Here is a 20,772-nt window from a genome sequence, read left to right on the forward strand (position 1 = left end):
ATTAAGGAAAGGCTAAGCAATAAAATCAGAGCTGGGGAAAGCTAGGAGACCCTGGTTAGAGGATGGGAGAGGCCGGCGTTGTGCCAAAAACTGATCGTCTGCCAAAAAGTGATTCCCGGCATTTGCCAGAAAATTACTGCAGGAATTGAAACTGTTATAAAGGACTTGTTGGCCTGTAATCTGTCATCTCTCATATCGCTCATGAATAACATGAAGTCATTTTGAGCCAGAAAAAACATTCACAAGGTAAAAGCTGTTGTTGGCAAAGTGACTTTCATATATTCTTTATTTATTTATTGGGATATAAGGTCTCAGTGACATTAAAAATGTGTTTTTCAAGAGAGATCAGCCCGAGAGGGCAGCAAAAATTGTGACAAATATAACTTCCAAGAAGGTCCCAGAAGCTCTGTCCATGTACAGCGTTTTATGTTAACATAAAACTGGAAGCCAGTGAACGGATGCAGGAACAGCTGTGACTATGGGCATGTGAAAAGTGAGTTACAATAATCAAGGCGGGAGAAAAATGTAACGTGCGCGCAGTCACAGTTGAGCAGTGCACCTAATCTGTTTAATGAGTCCACACTGCAACCAAGTGCTGTTGAAGTGTTACATTAGGGGGATAAACTTAGTGAAAGCAAACTAATTAAGCATTGAGAAACTCTATGGAGCCAAGGAATAAGCAGTGAGCCTTATTAGTGTCTTTCTCAATTTGGTACTCTGATTAAATGGCTCCCTTTGTTGCCGTGTAACACTTACACACAGCACTGAAAAATACAAAAGCGGATCCAGCACCTCAAATTCAGGTTTCCTCCTCTTATTTTACAAAATAAATCATTATTTGCTGATGTCAAAGACAAAAAAACAAAACACGATTAGGTCCTTGTTTTCATTATTTTATTATTTATTGGAATGCTTTACCTCAATAACATAACAATAAGCCAGAACAGTGCAAATACTGTGTCACAGCAAACACAGAGTCCAGCTTACAAACGTCATTCTTCCCCAACATTGTCATTTCATGACACTCACACAATCCGGTACCGGACACGCTGTACACACCCGCCCTCATGAACGCTTAAGGCACGCACACGTACACCATTTATATTCAACACGTCACACAAATGTGCAGAGCTTAAGACAGCAGTAACATTTGACATCTCGATGCTCGACAGCAGACTCTGTCGCAAACAGTGTAGAACAGGCGGCTGCAGCAAGCTCACAGACAAAAGGTTTTCTTTACATGGCCTGTGATGCTTTATAGTAGTTAGCATGATTATAGTACGTTCAGCTTAACCATGTGGCTAGACTCCCCCCACTTCAATAACTACACCATGTACGTCAGGATGGCGGGGTCGGGCGAGGTTCAACCACAAACACGACGGGCCACAAGTAAAGAGGCAAGAAGTGAGGAGGAGAGATTACTGTACATCTAGGTGTTAAGCAGGGAGAGGGAGAGAGAGCTGGTCTGAGAATGAACATTTGGATAATGCAGTATGTAGCACATCAATCAGCCTAACTCAGGAATTATTCATGATCAGAAATACTTTAAAAAGAAAAAAAAAAGAAAAAAGAAAAGCAGGACAGCCACTGATTTTCTCCAATCTTCTTACTTTGCTTTATAAGACAAACAAAATCAAGCATACTGTTGCAAAAAAGCAGCACATTTTATGCATATAACCTATTTTAAAAACATTCAAATAATCTAATTAATGACGCTATTCCACAATGTAAACACTACTGCTAGCTCGGACAGAAGCTTCGTACTTTAGCAGAGAGGCTGGAGGTATTTTGGAAGACCTAAAGATTACCAGAGAAGTGGATTGAGCAGCATAAATCTCACTAATAAATATGCAGCAATGTGTGACATTCACTGACTGAGTAATATAACACAGAAGCCTTTTTACATTTAAGCTGAGGCTCAGTTTCAAACAAGCATGAAGCGAACAGCAAGATGTGGCTCGAACTGAACATTTGCGCAACACAGGAACCAGAATAATTTTAATCTGCGCGCGCGCGTGTGTGTGTGTGTGTGTGTAGCAGTGAATTATGCAGTGATACATTTCATAGTGATTAACAGTTTCAAACAATAGTTACACATCAAGTTCAAAAGTGAACATTAAATAAACTAAGTGCTCTCGCTTCGCAGAGCAGTTGTTTACGTACACAAAGACATAATTAGTGAACTGAAAAAACTATTAGAGTGATTTAATATGCTCTATGCATTGCAGTGTTACACATTAAGCAAAATAGAGTTAGTTCTTTTAGATACTGCTCACTGGTAAACAGCGTGCATCTCAGCGCTATCTTCTCTGCAGCAGTTGCTTTTCATCTCGTGGACTGTTGAGGGGTAACTTGATTGATTCTTTATGATTTTTGGGAGATTGAATGACACTGAAGAGATTTAAGTGTAGCAGAAATATCTCTTTATTCTTAAAACTGACTAATGAAAGTTTATTTGTACCTTCAAAGGAAGGATTTGGACCCCCTCTGTGTTGGAAACCACTGCTCTTTGGTGTACTGGCCACACTCATAACATTGTCCAGTGTTGACTAAGGTTCTGCCATCTAAGCGCACAATGAGCAGGGACATGTGTTTGACAGAGATACTTGGCAAGGAATTGTTTTATGGATATTAAAACATGAAGAAATAAATTAGATGGTGCTTTGTGTTCCTGCAGTACAGGTGAGGGACAAAACACTCGTTTTATCCACGTGCCGAGATTAATTTGTGTGCACGTGCCACTGCAGTCCCTCGTGATCTCATTAAATCTAGTCTAAAATTAAGAGTTGCACGAACTTGGTGAATCCGTTTCACATTACTACTGCAATCACAGTGTCTACGTCGGTAATGAGGTCTCTCTCCCGCGTCGCCGCCTCTCCCACACCCAACCCTCTGTTCAAGAATGTGATCCCACACCCCACGTGGGCCCACTCACATCAGGTTTCTTCATCCCCCTGAGCGTGAGCCCTTCCTCCTTCAGGTACCAGGGGCATGTCTCAGCCACTGCAGCAGCAGGAGATGAGACATGCCTCTGGAGAAGTGTGCTTCGTGGCCGTAGCCCTCAAACCAGCGATGCTCGTCTCTCCTCTGGCGTCTCCTCAAGAATCTGCAGCAGCAGGTCACTGAGGGGCTTGGCCACAGAGTCGTAACCTGCTGAAGTAAGGTGAAGGAAGTCAAACATGTCCTGAGTGCTGATGGTTCCATCGGAGTGGACGAACTCCCTGCTCACATCCAAGAGCTGAGCCTGGCTCAGCCGTGGCAGCCAGGAGCGCAGGTGAGCGTTAACAGCAGCGTTCTTCTCCCTGAGTGGGTTGGGCCGTTCCCCTCGAGGCAACAAACCCTGAGGACCACAGAAACAGAGCTGACTTATTTACTGAAATTATTATATTAAAGGAGACATATTGTGCTAATTTCAAGTGCCATATTTTTATTCTTGGACTCTACTAGACAAGCTCTGAATGATTCACTGTTCAAAACACTCCTTAGGCACCTCTGAAGAAGCTGTTTTAGCTTCCTCCACTCTTTTTAAGCCAAATATCTCCTGATGGATGCCTCTGAAACAAGATTTGAATAGCAGATGGTAGGAGTTCTGTGCTCAGCCAGAGTTATAACCATGATCCTACTGACTATACCGATCCAACATGAGAAAAAACTGAGCTCTGAGCTCACAGTGATGACTTGTACATAAGTAAAAGACGTGTACTTTATTAGCTACACATGTTCAACCAATCTGTATGCAGACGAGTTTCTAATAACTAATATCAAACTGTGTGCCCACAATTAAAGCAAACTAACTTTCCTCTGTCTGTTGGTTATATTGTGGCATCAACTCCTCAGTCATGTTATTTAAGGCACCTGAAATTGTATTCAAGTTGTGTGCATATCACCACGTTAAAGAGCCTTTATGTTAATGCTCAGGAACAAATGTCAATATAATTGAAAGTTCTAGCTCAAAATATGAGTTTAAGACAAACAAGCAAGACAAGATGCAACATATGACTAAACTTACCAGGACAACTATCTTTGCCTTGGGGAGGCGAGTAGTGAGCAGTTCTGCAATGGCAAGAATTCCTCCTGCAACCTGCTCTGCTGTGTGCTCATAATTGTTGGTTCCTACCCACAACACCACCACCTGGACAAGAGGACAGACAATTTATTCACTTCCGCTAAACACGTCCAACCCTGCAGAATTTATATCAAAGCGAATGACATAACATATGAGATACAACACAATTAAGCGACATTTTGGGGTTTTTTTAGAGCAATTAAGCCAAATGGATGAATATCAAGTTTAACAAAGAAGTTAAAGAGCATTGACTTCTGCCGAGGTCAATGCTGAAACTTGCACTTATGAAGAAAGAGCTCAAGATCTACATGAAAGTCACAAAACTCGGAGGTCAGAGTGTGTGAAATGTGAAACTGTGGACATCAGTGTGGACGCATTATACTGTCCTCATCTGCCTTTCTGTTAGCGGGCTCGTCTCACCTTGGGGCGAATGTTCTCCAGCTCTCCATTCTGCAGCCTCCACAGTACGTTACAGGTGGTGTCCCCTCCAATGCCAAAGTTGAGCGCGTGAAGAGGGGAGAACAACTCCCTCCACACCTTTGGACAGAAAACCATGAATATGCATTTGAGTCAGGTCGATTATGATAACTAGTGCGTCATCAAGAAAAATCAACAGTGAGCAAAGATAAACGTATGGCTTTTATTTGCTGTCTTTATTGTGCAATTCAAAACACATGAATCACATCCAGATGTGTCCTGTTTAATTTAAAAATGTTTTCTAAGACTTTACTCTGACCTCATACTGATGCATTAGTTGTACCATGGAATCCCCCACAAAGAGCACGTCTGGCTCAGCATCCTTGCACTCCTGTACAAACCTTGAATGCTGTAAAAACCCAAGAGAGCTGGTGATATAGTGCATGACAGACCCGACAAATACAAGAACATCTTTAATTTATTAAAAATAAACCCCTCTCTGCTTGATTCTGAGAACTTGCCCCCTGATGTAAAACTCTGCGTTTTGACTCTCTAAATCTGAGCGGTATGATGACAGTCGTGAGCCATCAGAGTCAGATAAAAAACCTCAAGCTTGTTATAGGCGAGATGCGTCTGGTGCCCTATCTGACAGAGAGCTCCGAGTAAAACAGACTGTCTCAATGACTGCCCTATTAGCTTTGGGAGGATTAACTTTGTGCAGACTTTCTAGAAAGATCCACTAAACAAGCCAAACAAAGTGATGCACTGGAACAAACAAAGTCTTCTTAGTGACTAAAAAATTTTGAGCACATGGTTGATATTTATTTAGTGGCCTTTTCTTTGAGTCAGATCATGAGCTTATAACTACTATAATAAATGTTATCAACATTGTCATCCATTCTTATTCAGACACTAATATTATTAAGAAGATCAAAACATCAACTGACAATGGCTACATTTCACTGTGTGTTATCCTTGTATAACTATGCATGTGACAAATAAAGAACCTTGAACAACACAACTGGCTTCACGGGATTGCAGCACAGTCATAAACATCTGTGTTTAAGAATTAGAAATAAAAACATAATCTCAGACTAAGGTCACCAAATCGAAGCGATGTCTTATAGTGGCGCATCGATTAACATGAGAAATGTATATTATACTAAGCTTTAGTTTAATTTGCAAGAGTTCTCAGCAATAAAAGTCTCACATCGTAAGCGCTCCAAGCGTCACACAGAAACTCCTGATGGGGACAGCGTGCAAAATTTAGAAGACTCCTACTTATCAAAGCCACACATAGGTGCAGATCCAAAGTGCCATCCCATCTGAGCTGAATTATACAACTGGTTTTATTTATTTATTTATTTACTTTATTTATTTAAACACTGACTTAATACTAACAATTACCATGGAAACACATAAGGGAACTATCTTTGATAAATAATGCACATCATTCAGACCGCCTTCATACATCAGAAGGATATGAGGTATTAATGATAATACAGAGTAAATGTTTACAACACTCTAACAATAGAGATTCCCTAATTTCCTTCGGGATTAATAAAGTATTCTGATACCTGTGACAGCCACCGTCCATCTCCTTGAACATCTTCTACTGGCTGAGGGACTGCTGCTGGGTTCACGTCATCCCCACTCATCCTGAAAGAAATCCTAGCGCTTATTTACACATGCAATAAACATGGTGCGACCTACAGGAGGGGGAAGGACGTCATGCTGATGCCGGGCACAGAGGAAAGCATCTGCACCACCTAGCAGAGAGCAGCGGGGTGATGCAGCGGCTTAGCGTTTCGGGAGCAGACAGACTGGCCTAATGCGGATTGCAGGCCACTCTCGCTCTCAGTGCGGGTGTTTAGAGATCACAGAGCAGATCGCATTAACTCCGCTAGGCTACTGTTTATCAGACGTTAGCTTGTTAGCTGCTTGCTAATGACTGGAGACTGTTGTGGCTGCATCTCTGATACACGTCTGTCGTGCTCGTCGTTAATTTAAAAAATAAACAAATAAAAATATTTTTAAAAAATTAAATTACTTATTTATTTACAAGACAAACTACCTGGCAGGGTGTCACTTGTCGGCTCTCCTGGGTGACCCTTAACTTTTTATTCCCCGGCCTCGCTGCACCGCTGTCAGGGAGTCGACGCGTATGATGCTCGCTAGCAAGTGTTAGCAGCCTCGAGCTAGATGAGACAACAAAAGGTGTGTCAGAGGGAAAGCACAGAGATCGTTCCAGTGGCAAGAGTGCCCGCTCGACACCACCAGCCGAAACACCGATGGAAGGAAGAGTGGATTCTTCCGAGTTCAAAGTCTTATCAGTGCTATCGTGCACCTGACCTAAACCCGGGCACAGCTACCTTCTGTAAGCTGCGGAGGTCGCTGACACCAAAACACAGCACCGAGGGGAGGTTTTTCCTCAGGAGAAACCGCAGGGCAAAAACACACCACCGCAACAGCTGATCCCGCGAGGAATCATGGGTAGGTGGTCGCGTGTTTGAACAACTTCGCATTTTTCTGACAATGAAATTATATCAAATTTTTTGATGATGATAGTTAGTGTAAGACCAGACATGAAGACATGCTCCTATGTCTGAGTATGTCGTGCAGTTTAGTTTTCGGAGTGCGACGGTGATCTCTCGTTGATGCCAGCCCGGCGTCAGCTGACCGCATTGCATCACGGTCGTTAGAGCAAATGCTGCATTCTAGTACTGTGGAAAACACAGGAAATAAAACATTCCTGCTCTCTGGCCGTAGGTCTACATTTGGCGGAAATATGCTTTACATCAGTAATGTCAAACCACCACTAGCCCACCAGTGGCCACCACCACATACACCCCGCTTTGATCTTAAGTGGAACAAACAGTGAAATCCCCCCTTTCTGTCAGAGTAAGTAACTTTACCAACACTCTGAGTACCTAAAGTATCTTAATATATCAAAAAGAAGTGCAATTTCAATAGTATGTTGCAGTTTTTCTAGATGATAGAGAAATCCTTCTGTAGTAAATAAACAAACAAACAAAAAACCCCAGAAATTTCTATATTAGCTAATGAAAAAACAAGAACTATAATAAAAAACAGTTAATCTTTATCTACCTTTCACATTTTCCAGAAAAACAAAAGGAAGAATAAAAAAAAAAAGACAAGATTAAGACTGTGCAAAAGAGAATTCTACCACAAATGAGTAGGGGAGACCGGGGATAGTTGCAACATGGGTCAGTTGTAACACTTTCAATTTCTCCAATCAGGGCTAAGTTTCAAATGATGTGACTCATCCTGTGCATGCCCAACTCAGTTCTGCTATCACATGTGGAAAATCAGCACATTTTGTCAAACACAGACAATTTAACGCGAAAAAAAGTAATTTGTATGCCAAAAAGTACGTTTTTCCCATTTATTTCAACTTCTAATAGCATTATCTGCTTTGCAGCGAAACTCATCAAACTTAAATTATATTATTTGTATGTCTATGGGGATATATTCTGTGTAGGTCTTTAGTGCTAATGTTTTAGCCGTTGGCTGTAATGTTAGCTAGTTCATGGCTATAGGAGTCTGGGTCAGTTGTAACAGCAACAGTCTGGGTCAGTTGTAACAATAACGCAGATGTTAAAACTTACCACACTATTACTTTAACTTATATTAAACAAGTTGGGGCAACGACATCAGCAGAGAGAGGTTCACTGGTCGCATTTGTATATGCGGTTAATGCCATTGGCAACACAATTCCTCCACTGTTTGTGTTCCCACACATACATTATGCAGACCTCTGTGTCAGAGATGGACCAGTAGGAAGTACTGGTAGTGGAAATGGGTGCAAGAAACAGATTTCCTCATCTTTCTGAAGCACTTTGAAAACCACACCAAGGTAAGCCATGATAAAAAGTAATGGAATTGCGATGCTGGTGAACAACTACATTTTTTCAGCTTCATTGTTATGTTCAAAATTGGTGCAAGAGTTGTAGGTTATAATGCCCACTGAGCCAATGAGGCCAAACTCTAGGAAGACCAACCAAAATTAATGAAATATTCAGTTGCAGAAAATTCCATAATTTGTCTTTTTTGGGGGGTTGGAATATGTTCAAAAGCTAGATTTCGGCATTCTGTCACACACACACAGAGCTACATAAATGGCTCTAAGTGCATTCATGTGTTGAATAAACAAAGATTACATGTTAATGTTTTGTTAGTACCCTTATTTCATTGTGTTACATTTCACCCCAGGATATGTTACAACTAACCCAGACTATGGGGTTAATTGTAACATTTCACTCTTTGTGTTTGAGACCATACCATGCAATGGGTAATTGTGCTGCAGAGAAAATAGCTGCACTATTTAATAGCAGAGACATGTAAATACTTTGCATTACATTTTGAATCCACTACCTTAACAGAGCTCCAATTTACAGACAGAAATGTCAAAAATGTTACAACTATCCCCGGTCTCCCCTACAAAACATTTTAATAAATGTCATTAATGAATCTAAGAAACAGCTGCAAGAAGGTTTGATACAGAAATATCTCTGTAATCCTATGTTCTGACAGGTGTGTTCACCTGTCACTAAAAAGGAGAGCTGTACAGTTGTTTAGGAGTGATTTCCTGAAGTGTTCAGCGAGGCTGAATGAGTCTGAGGAAGAATGGGCTCTGCAGTCTCTTTAGTGTGTGGCTAATGGAGCGGGAGCAATGGCTGTGAATGATGATCAGTTTGTTCAGTGACTTCCTGTCCCTCACTGACTCCAACACTTCCAGTTTCCGACTAAACAAACTGAGCCTCAGCCATTGTTAATGCAGATTTTCTTTTTTTCAGTGTAAGCATTCTTCATGACTCTTGAAGAACCTGTGGCTTTTTCAGTAACAGAAATCAGCTTTATAATAGCCTTTCTTTGTTCCTGGGAAACTTCGAGGTTGCTTTTGTTTGGCTCACTTTTACATTTTACAAACTGGCAGATAAGACATGCTAAAAAAATATCCTGGGACATTTATTTAAACACAAATTGTCTTTACTTTGATTTCACATATGGCATGATTCACCATCACTAAAACCTCTTTAAATTCTTTTAGTTCTTCCTTTATTTTCTCCTGTTTGTATTATGTTTCTATAATGCCTTTTCCCTCTTAATCCTTACATTGCCCAGCCAAGTCCCCAGTGGTGTTTGTTAACCAACTGAAACAGTCCACCGCTTTTCTGCGTGTGTAGACGTGCCCTGAAAGCTCAATGAAAGGTTTGAAAGAAGTGTCGCTACTCTTAGGGAAAAATAACTCATACCAAAATGAACCACCAGATGGAGCCCCTACACATCTCTGCTTAAGTTTTCAGTAGATCAAACCAAGCCACCCATACCAGCTAAAATACCCCGCACAGTACAACTGAGCCATACCAGATCTCCAGGATTCATGTTTTCCATTTCATTTATCACTCATATTGTCAGATGCTATTTTTTTATACAATACGTTTACCTCCTAAAACATACCTGGAAGACCTCTGAAAGTAAATAAACCATTATGAATTTCCCTCAATGTCAGAACTTTTAAATTTATTGTTTTGTCATTTTTTAAATCGAGAATAACTAAACATCAATTAAACTCAAATTAACAGTGCCTATCATCGGATTAGCTTTGTAAGTATTTGTTTGTTTGTGAAGACAAATCCTGAAGGATATCAAATTTATCAGTAAATAGATAAAGCCTCAAAATGAGATTTTTACAAACACTGGCATCCTCTTTATAGATTTACTGGTATCCCAGACCACAATTTGTAAAGCTATAGTGAATATCTTACTTAGATTTGGTGTGTAGACCACAGGTCCACTACGGAGGAAGACAGACTCAGTTGTAATGACATTAGTTGCCTGGTCAGACCTAATTGGAGAGCTTCTGATTCTGCTGTACATTGTATTAAATTATAAAGGTATATACTCATCTAAGCCTGCATCAGCATAACTACATTTTTAAGACAAGCGTATGACATAGACTGTATGTAAAAGCTGGATGTAGCTACTGTTTATGTTGTCTAGAGAAGTTGGGAAAGTATGATGATAGCCTGTGTAATATAATATCTCTCAGTATTCATTTTGACAGCAAATCTTGGTATTATGGTGTAAAAATGTAAATGTGTCTATCTAACCATAATTGCACAGAGAGGTAACTTCTGATTGCACCACTTCCAAACTTGTAACCATTTTCTTTGGATTTCAGTTAGTTCAGATTGGACCCTGCCTCTTGTCCTATAATAGCTGGGATATTGTAGGACAAGAGCCCCTCCACGCAAAGTGCTGTAATGCTGGTAACTCTTCCTTTGCAACTCTGGGTGCTCGGATTAATTTTCAGATAGTTTTTGACTGACTGGAGGAAGCAGTTTGCCTTCAGGGCGTTTTTTGTTGTCTTATTTACTGTTTTCTATAGCGAGTTGGTAAGTTTTAGGTGTCTGACGCATTTAGCTGTGTAAATAACTGAATGTGCTCTTTGGCTACGTTCACACTGTAGGTGTTAATGCTCAATTCCGATTTTTTGATCAAATCCGATTTTTGTGTCTGCTTGTTCACACTACAAATAAAATGCGACAGCAAACGCTCTCTAGTGTGAACGCTCAAAGCGGCCCGCATGCGCAAAAGAAGACGTCACACACAACGCGCTCTGTACACCCAGAGCAAACCATATTGTTTGACTGATGGGCCTTAATATAAAGACTTCGGACTTTAGAATTAAACTAATCAGATTATACAGTACATAAAATATACGTGAAAGTAAAATGTTCACGTTTCCCCAACGTTGTCTTCCCAACAGTTTCACTAACATCTACACTTATTGGCCAGGAAGCGTTCGCGATGTCTTCTCCAGAACTGATAATTGGCGTCTGTCTTGTGTCAGTGACGTAAAAGACGGATTTAATGCGACATGACCGTTCAAACAGCAGTCGCTTTCTAAAACATCGGATATGTATCGGAATCAGTACCACATACGAAAGGCTACGTTCACACTGCAGGTCTTAATGCTCAATTCCGATTTTTTGATCAAATCCGATTTTTTTGTCTGCTCGTTCACACTACAAATAAAATGCGACAGCAAACGCTCTCTAGTGTGAACGCTCAAAGCGGCCCGCATGCGCAAAAGATGTCACACACAACGCGCTCTGTTTAGACCCAGAGCAACAGTATTGTTTGACTGATGGCCCTTAATATAAAGACTTCGGTCTTCACGTTTCCCAATTTTTGCTTTAAGTTATTTTGTTATTTACATAATAATGTAAATAACCTAATAATGATCCTTATTGCCGTTTAAGAGAGGAGCGGTGCTTCAAAGGATAGCTGTAGATTTCTGTCAGAATCTGCAGATTATGCAGTACAAATAAAATCTTTACGTTGTCTTCCCAACAGTTTCACTGACATCTACACTGGATGGCCAGGAAGCGTTCGCGATGTCTTCTCGGGCGCTTCTCTGGCGCTGATAATTGGCTTCAGTCTTGTGTCGGTGACGTAAAAGGCGGATTTAATGCGACTTGACCGTTCAAACAGCAGTCGCTTTCTAAAACATCGGATATGTATCGGATTCAGTACCACATACGAAAGTGACCCAGATCGGATTTGAAAATATCGGATTTGCGCCGTTCACACTGTCATAGCATGATCGGATATGGGTCGCATAGGGTCCAAAAAATCGGATTTGATGCGCTTTCGCCTGCAGTGTGAACGTAGCCAAAGTGACCCAGATCGGATTTGAAAATATCGATTTTGTGCCGTTCACACTGTCATACCATGATCGGATATGGGTCGCATAGGGTCCAAAAAATCGGATTTGATGCGCTTTCGCCTGCAGTGTGAACGTAGCCTTAGAAAGTAGGAGTAAGAAGAAGGTAGGGTTGAAATGTGTCACGTTTCGACTCAGCGGTTGTGAGATTACATGGGCATGTGTTATGCAATAGGCAAAACTCCGCCTACAGGTGCACTGAGGTTTTCACTGTCCAAAAAGACGGCTTTGTCCTTTTGGCAGCGATAGTCGCGATCCGGACTCTAATAAACTTTCATGAAGGGATTTATACAGAAGAATTAATCAGGCGGAGTATGTATCGGATATTACCTCTGCTCCTCCTGGGAGGATTCTTCCTGACAGGTGAGTTTTAGGAACTTCCGGGAGGTACATCGCATTATTAACGTGTTTCACAAACATGGCAACCGTGTTTAATAAAACGAAACACAAACGAAACATCAAGTTCGGAATCTTATTTGGTCTCTGAGCTGTAAAGCCCGTGTTATTCTTTGGGCGTTCACGGTGTAGTACAGAGTATAAAGTACACTTACGTGTACTGCGACCAGTTTCTGCTAGTATGCCGTAGCAGGCGTTGATAAGACCGTGTTTGGATTTGAAGCCATGGATTATTTCTTTGTATTAGATCATACTTTTAACTGACAATCACTTTATTAGGTACACATGTTCAGCAGCTTGCTAACGCAAATATCTTGTCAATCACATGGCAGCAGATCAAAGCAATTAAGCAAGGTGACCTGCCGAAGTTCAAACTAAAAAACGGGAAGGAAGGGGATCCAAGTAACCGTGAAAGTGGCATTTTTGAAATACTTAGACCAGACAGGCTGGTCGGAGTATCTCAGAAACTGCAATGGTCTGAAAAAGAAAGCACATCCAGTATCCGTCAGAGGAGAATAATGGGCCACTACCTTGAGTTTATATGAAGGCAACAGTAACTTAAAATAACCACTTGTTACAACCAAGCTGTGCAGAAGAGCATCTGAATGCACAACACATCAAACCTCAAAGCAGGTGGGCAGCAGCAGCAGAATGCACACTGTGTGACACTCCTGTCAGCCAAGATCAGTAAACTGAGGCTACAAGTTGCACAGACTCACAAAAATGGCATAACAAATTACAGAAGTGGAAAAAGATTGTCTGGTATGATGAGCCTGGATTTCTTCTGTGACCATTCAGATGGTATCCGACGTAAACAACATGAAAGCATGGATCTGTTCTGCAGTGATTCAGCCTTGTGGTGGTTTAATGGTGTGAGGGAAAGAATTTCTTTGCGCACTTTGGGCCCCTTAGTACTAACGGAGCGTCGTTTAAACACCACAGTATTGTTGTTGACCATGTTCATCCCTTTATATGACCGCATCACTCATCTCATGATGGCTGCTTCTTAAACTGATCTCAAACTGTTTTCCTGAAAATAACAATTCACTAGCTAGGACCACATCCTCACTTTAGGTTTCACAGCATTTCTAGTAGATAATGACAGATGGCTTGAGCATAAATTGAGGCTGTGGTTTGGGGAAAGCCTGAGAGTTGACTGGCAGCAGCTCTCAGGCCAGGCAAATCCCCATGTACCAATGAGAAGTGAATGAATTGAAAAAGGAAGGAAGGGAGGGACGGTGGGGCACGAAAATGAACAGCTTGTAGTGCCAGGAGGGTCGAACTACAATGAGTTCACTGTACCTAATAGTCTCCACAGTCACTAAATCTGAATCCATCTTTGGGATGTGCTGGAAGAGGAGATCATCACGCATATGCAGCTGACAAATCTGCTGCAACTGTGCAATGCTGTCGTGTCAGTATGGACCAAAATCACTGAGAAATGCTTCCAGCTCCTTGTAGAATCTATGCCACAAAGAATAAACACAGCTGTGAAGGCAAAAAGGGGTCCAGCAAGGAACACCTTAGTATTAGTAAGCTGTACCTAATGAAGTGCCCAGTGACTATATATGCCACACATACCGTTACTATCCACAATTCATGCCTTAATCCATGCAAGTAATTTCATTAATATTTATTTTTTTAATATCCACTTTTTTGTGGATATTAAAAAAAAATCAACATGCCATACATGCAATGTGTCGGTTTGACTGTAGACATTTGAGAATTTAAAGGCTTCAGCAACAGCTGTAATGTTTACAATCAAAAGCCAAACACTGTGAAAAAGCTTCTTGTATAAGAACAGCTTATATATAAAAGAGGAAGTCAGAGCCCCAACTTTCTATATAAAATGACATAATATATTTAAAAAATAAATATGTATGCATAGCTGCAGCTGTCTGCAATACAACTTTATGCAAAAAACTATAAAAACGACTTTTAATTTATTTTGGAAGAAGTTCGAACATATACATTCACATTAAGTACAGCATGTTTGTGCTGCTCATGATGGATCCCAAACCTTTATTTTTCCTTTATTGTGGCTTCCTTTTCTTTCACTGTGTTTCTCTGCATGTTGTCTTGAGGTGTCTTCTGACTGTTTTTAAGAATGCCAGTCACTCATCTTCCTTTTTGCATGTCATTCTGAGCAACTGACGCCAAAATCCACTTGAACCAGCTGCTATTTGCAGCTTAACTTGTGTGTTGTTTTCGAATGTAAATCTAAGCCATATGCAACATGGATTTTGCATTCTTCTTTAACTAACATGTGATACGTGAGCTGGACAGCATTTGGTCATACAAAGTCATTTCTATATCTGATATCTGAGCAGGAATCTATTCAACATTTTAGGAAACATCTTTAATTAACAAAAAATCCATGTTTGCAGTGTGATTCTTACTTCTAAACAGGAAACTTGCACATAACCTCTGACTGCAGGGTTGTTTGATGTGTGATCACAGTACTTTTGGTTTTTTCCAATTAGTTTTCATTTTGTTTAGTTTTGACTTTTTTCTCTTTAAGTCATCTTAGTTTCAGTTAGTTGCGCAGAGTGAAGTTAGTTCTCCAAGTTTACAAAATAGTTTCAGTTGTAGTTTTTTCCCCCCCAAAAGTTAAATTTGATTTTAGTGAATTAAATATTTTTTCACTTCTGGTTTAAGTTTTCAGTTTAGCTGTAACTAACAATATTAACCTTGGTCTGTAAACACAGCAGATACATTGACGGGGTGTTCCCACACTCTCGGCCATGGAGGAGATAATTGAGAGGAGAACTGAAACTGGCCTTGTTTGTTTGACCATGGCTCAGGGGGTTGAGAAGCGTATCTGTAACCGGAAGGTTGCCAGTTCGATCCCCGGGCTCTCTGTCCTGGTCGTTGTGTCCTTGGGCAAGACACTTTACCCTACCGCCTACTGGTGTTGGCCAGAGGGGCCGATGGAGCGATATGGCAGCCTCGCTTCTGTCAGTCTGCCCCAGGGCAGCTGTGGCTACAACTGTAGCTTGCCTCCACCAGTGTGTGAATGCGAGAGTGAATGAATAGTGGCATTGTAAAGCGCTTTGGGTGCCTTGAAAAGCGCTATATAAATCCAATCTATTATTATTATTATTTGAAGAGTATCAGCTGTGTGCTCCCACAGAGCCTTGGAAAGCGTTGATAAGTTTATCAGTAATTCAGATTTAAAGGCAAGTTTATTTGTATAGCACAAAAAATAGTTATTTCTAAAAACGTAACTACTCTTCTTTTATTAAGGTTAATGTGGTTTCTTAACTTTTATTCTTCTGTCTGTGTTGAGCTGCTTCCTTATTTACCAGGGATCTGTTAACCATTATACTAAAGAGCTTCACATCCCATTAATTTAGCATGGAAAGAAATCCTGTGTCTTACTGGTGCTGGAAGTCTCTGAAACTGCCATCTTTCATCTGCAACATATCACTAAAATTTGAAACATCCTAATCTGTTTATTGCTTCCAGGCTGGACTATTGTAATTCATTATCATCAGATTGTTCTAAAAGTTCCCTAAAAGGGCTCCAATTAGCAGATCTTGAGGTAGATTAACACTAACCTCATAGTAGGTGTGCAAGTACAGATGTTGTTAAATTACAATTTGCTGTGTTCGTTGTTGTACTGGCAGACATGTAAAACCACAGTCAGGCTGTGGAATAGATTGTCATGTCGTTGCCATAAGAAAGTAACAAACTCACATTTTATATTGAAAGGCAGTAAAGTTCTGAGGCACATGACATGGTGTGTCAAGGACATTACTGTGTTTAATGAAATGGGCAGTTTGAACTAACTTCAATCTTGATTGTTCTCGTTTGGTCGTGTTTATTTCAGGTGTGCGGCATGTTACTGGGATAGAAATTAGAACGGAGAAGGAAATGGAAGCAGTCAACGGGACGGATGTGAAACTAAGCTGCACCTTCAGTAGTACTCATCCAGTGACTCCAGGTTCTGTCACAGTATCCTGGTACTTCCAACCCCTGAATTCAAAACCCGGCGAGTCTGTGAGTATAAAATAGATTTTTTTTAAATGTAATAAAATTCAGTCCATAAGACTTTCAAATAATACCTAATTTCTTCCTCTCAATTTCAGTCTTGTATTAGCTTCTAGTTTTATATGTTTAAAGTTTCCAGTGTGTGTTAATATTTTCTATTTCTGCACTTCCTTTTTTTTTGTCTTTTTCTGTAATGTATGTGGCAGCTGTTTTACTACGAGAATGAAACGCCTCACCCTCCATCGTCTCCGCAGTTCAAAGGGCATGTAGTGTGGTCGGGAGATATCATGAGAAAAGATGCTTCCATCACTCTCCAGGACGTGAATCCAACTTTTAATGGCACCTACAGCTGCCAAGTGAGAAACCCTCCAGACTTTCAAGGCAATATTGGAGAGATCAACCTCAGAGTGATCAACAAAGGTTAGACTATTGGACCTCAATATCAAAAATGACACCTCGTGGATTGAATGATATGATTCATGATTTGGTTTGCTACACAGTTTGTTATCTGCTAAACAATCTGCTAAACTGCTAAAAACAAATAAAGGAAGACTTTGAAAACATCAGCTCACAATGATCAAAAAAGATCATGCTCAATATCTTCTCTGATCTGGACTGGATGATGTGCTAGGAGCGAAAAGATGCCACATTGTTTGAGGGAAATTAAAATGATTAATCCACAGAGGGCTGAATTCAAAGACAGAGAAAAATACAGCAGGCTGGACTATTTAGCCAAAATTTCATTGCAGTAACTTCAAATGATGGTCAGTAGTTTGTAAGGCACCAGAGACATTTGTATGTGTATGTATTAGAATAAGTCTTTTAAAGACTGATGCGTTGCATATATGACGACTCTGTTACTTTTGAGATGAAAAGTTTGACTCATTCATCGCATCGTTATCAGAAGCAGTACAGTGAGGGAAAAGAGACATTTAAAAAAAATAGAGAACGTTTTAGTATGTGTCATATGATTGAATGAAGCAGGACAGTGTGATTAACCACTGGGTCGCTCATTCATCTTTACTTTGTCTTCTTTCTTGCTCCTAGTGTCCCTCTCTGAGATAGGTTTCCTGGCGATCATAGTTGGAGGTGCTTGTGGTGTAATCCTGCTCATTCTCACTATCATTATGGCAGTGAAGTTCTACAAGAAAAAGCGAAGGGAAGATGACTTTGAGCTGCACGAGCACGATTTCAAAGACCCAACTGTGTGGTGAGGGCCAGAGAACTCTGTCTTTTGGGACTGGTGTGGACTCTGGTTGGCTGTTGGGTTGATTTTCCTGGAGGAGATGACTAATAAGGATAAGGGCATCTTCGTCTATGTTTTTTCCTCTATTGTGAATGTCTTGAATATTAATGTATTTTTTTTTTATTCAGTTATTTCAGTATTAGAGCTCAAACACCCTTTCCAGTCTGTACACTTTTGTATGTGTGTATATACTATTGAGACTTTTCTACAAAGTTGGTCCTGATTGTGACTACTGAATACTTTGTAACAGAATTTTTTAAATGTAGGTTATGGATTATAATCATGGTTGGTTTTTATAATGGTGGTTATTAATACTTGTTCACAGCAGCAGTTCTAACTGAATGAGTGAGGCTGTTTTTCTGTATAATCTTTAGCATTTTACCATTTAGTTAGCATCTTTCAATCACAGGTTATTTTATTGTAAATTTTATAGATGTCAATTTTAACTAGAGCACCTTTTTGAGGTAATTGTACGTGGTCTTCAACATAAAGAAAAGCTGATACTGCTGCGGTGAACTGAGTTAAATGCGCTCTGCTGCCTTCTACTAATGGGTTACATTACAGCTTTGGCAGGTGAAAGCTGTCTGGGCAAAATCTTCTGCTTTCTCGGTGAGCAGCAGCTGCAAGAACAACTGTTGCTTCACAGCACTTGTCATTTTATAAATCCAAGATCCAGGGAACAGTGAATGGGTTTTAGTGCAGAAGTCTTGAACTGTCGAAGGTAAGAATCAGTTCATTGATTTTCTGGGCTCTGGGCTGGGTTGGTTTCAAGTCGAGGAGTCTGGGTGTCTCCTTCTCTATATATAATATTTTTTTTTTGCTGAGGTAAACCAGTGTTGTTTTGTATATTTGCTTCCCTTTTGATTGAAGCCAGTATCCCACAAATAGTCCTTCTCATTGCATCTGTGTTTGTGTGTGACTGTTTGGTGGGGGTGCTTCAGCAAACCCGAGGAGGCAGAGCATCTGACAGCCTTGCAGAAGAAAAAAGAGGTCAGTTCAGACGATGAAGAGTCTGAGCCCAGCAGTGGAGATGATGATGATGATGATGATGACGATGACGACGATGACGATGATGATTAGATAGATGTATTTTTCTTGAATTCAATTTGTTCATTCACACAAATTTATTGGGCTGATCATGTGGATGTGATGCATTCAGAAAGTTTTGCGACCGCCCATGAAAAGCAAAAACCTCTGATTGAAATCTAATTTTTCCCTGTAAAGAAACTCTCCCCGTGCACCTCTGGAACACTTCCACCATAGAGGCTACTTTTAGATATTAACCTTATATTAAAATGTGAGTAAAAAGAGAAAAGCAGTGACTTGCAAATAAGTTAAAACTTTTATTTATTTGGAAAAAAAATCCCAAAGAAAAAATGTTGACATATTACAATGTTTTTGTTTTGTTTTAAAATTTTATGTCAGCAGCATGTTTCATAAAATTCTGGATTTATTTCACAGTTTTTCTTAATTTCATCATGTTTTTTTAAGGAAGACTTGTTGACAGTATAGAAATGGATGTAGCTTCTGTGACACTGCTCCCTGGTCTCTGAAGTCTTTGAAGTTTTGAAGCTTTCAGATGACGTTGCCATCTTGGTTTTAAAAAACTGATATGATGAGGCTGATATGAAACCAGATCCTTAGATGATGTAATGCTGGTTTGTTTTAAGACTCTTTCATACAGCTTCTTCTTCTTTCTTTCTTTTTTTCTTGCCTCAAAGCTACTTCCATTTTTTTTATACTGTCTATGGATAAACTGAGCTTCTCTTGGATTCTCTTCTGAGACTTCTAGTTTGCTGCTCTCCAGTTTAAGATGAGCATATACAATAAAATATCTGTCAACATTTTATATCTCTTCTTAGTACTTTTTCAGTTAAATATCAGGTTATTACTGCATTCTGCTTTATTGACATTTTACTTGCTGCTTTATTGACATTTTACTTGCTGCTATAGTGTAGTTGACAGGATTAAAATATATTTGGCTGAACACACATGTTATCTTTGCAAAGCTACCTTTTTTTTCTTCCTTGCCAAAAAGCTTGCATTTGCAGACAGCAAATCTCGACCAATGACATTTCAGCTGAGAAAATCAAGTGTGTTAAGCTCCTAGCATTAAACAGAAGTCATGTGCAGGTTACAACGGTTGGCTAAGCTCACTCCTTTTTAACTATTACAAATTATTTCCACTTCCCAATGTGACGCACCAACCAAAGCTGACTGATTCCAGCTTTTTCTGCACAAATAAAGAACTTACACGACTATTTCAGTACTCCACATACATACTCCAGTATATAGGCACCGATGTCTGAAATGTGTTGAGTTGTCATTTCATTTTTTAATAACTGGGACAAATAAATGCCAGACTTGTTCACTGTACTGTTTATGATTGCTATGTTGCTTTGTTGTTGTGTAATCTCATTGGGGATTTCTACTCAAAAACTGGACATGTATTGCCCTTCTGGGGTGTCCATGAATGTTTACTGTTAAATAATTGAACTGTAGATGTGTAAAGCGTAGGCCCTAGTAAGATGTTTCATTGCTAACACTACCCTGTTGCCAGTGTAGATAGTGCTTATCTGTGCTGCTGCCACAAAAATGTGTCTCTTTCTTTCTTTCTAAAAGTTCACCAACAGGTTTATGAGCAATGACTACTGTTTACTTCACGGACAACTAGCAAGTTTGTGTTCTGCTTTTTGTATAAAAAGTGAAAAATAAAAATTTCTGTTCAGTGACTTTGGGATAAAGTTTTTTGTTTTAATCATAAAGGCTTGTGAATTCTTTTTGAATAGAAGTGATCAGGGTGTGTACAGAGAGGCTCGATATTAACAGCTCAGTAGCATGGAAGAGAATGCAACATACCAACTGTCAGCCACTCCTCGGTGTGTGTGACAGTGAGTTATT

The 20,772-nt window shown here is 40.0% G+C and overlaps 2 protein-coding genes across 4 annotated transcripts; one reads left to right on the forward strand and one right to left on the reverse strand.

Annotated features, from left to right (window-relative positions):
* Positions 1–877: 877 nt before the first annotated feature.
* On the reverse strand, positions 878–6,681 carry pafah1b2 (platelet-activating factor acetylhydrolase 1b, catalytic subunit 2). Its single transcript, XM_004573347.6, has 6 exons — positions 6,558–6,681; positions 6,061–6,142; positions 4,803–4,892; positions 4,487–4,603; positions 4,010–4,132; positions 878–3,340 (listed from the first exon to the last, which is right to left on the reverse strand). Exons 2-6 carry the CDS (start codon positions 6,139–6,141, stop codon positions 3,062–3,064), a joined length of 690 nt encoding a protein of 229 aa, XP_004573404.1. The 5' UTR covers position 6,142; positions 6,558–6,681; the 3' UTR covers positions 878–3,061.
* A 159-nt stretch (positions 6,682–6,840) lies between these two features.
* Positions 6,841–20,636, forward strand: mpzl2b (myelin protein zero-like 2b). 3 transcript variants are annotated; one of them, XM_004573346.2, is made up of 5 exons: positions 6,841–6,976; positions 16,465–16,634; positions 16,832–17,045; positions 17,673–17,835; positions 18,813–20,636. In XM_004573346.2, the coding sequence occupies exons 1-5, from the start codon at positions 6,973–6,975 to the stop codon at positions 18,949–18,951; spliced, it is 690 nt and encodes a 229-aa protein (XP_004573403.1). In that variant the 5' UTR covers positions 6,841–6,972; the 3' UTR covers positions 18,952–20,636. The 3 variants fall into 3 exon arrangements, with proteins under 3 accessions (XP_004573403.1, XP_076745163.1, XP_004573402.1); XM_004573345.4 differs by lacking the exon at positions 6,841–6,976 and adding an exon at positions 12,401–12,599; XM_076889048.1 differs by lacking the exon at positions 6,841–6,976 and adding an exon at positions 12,395–12,599 and having other exon boundaries at positions 17,673–18,954.
* The last annotated feature ends 136 nt before the right edge of the window (positions 20,637–20,772 follow it).

This window comes from Maylandia zebra, linkage group LG10, assembly GCF_041146795.1.
Source record: "Maylandia zebra isolate NMK-2024a linkage group LG10, Mzebra_GT3a, whole genome shotgun sequence".
NCBI lineage: Eukaryota > Metazoa > Chordata > Actinopteri > Cichliformes > Cichlidae > Maylandia > Maylandia zebra.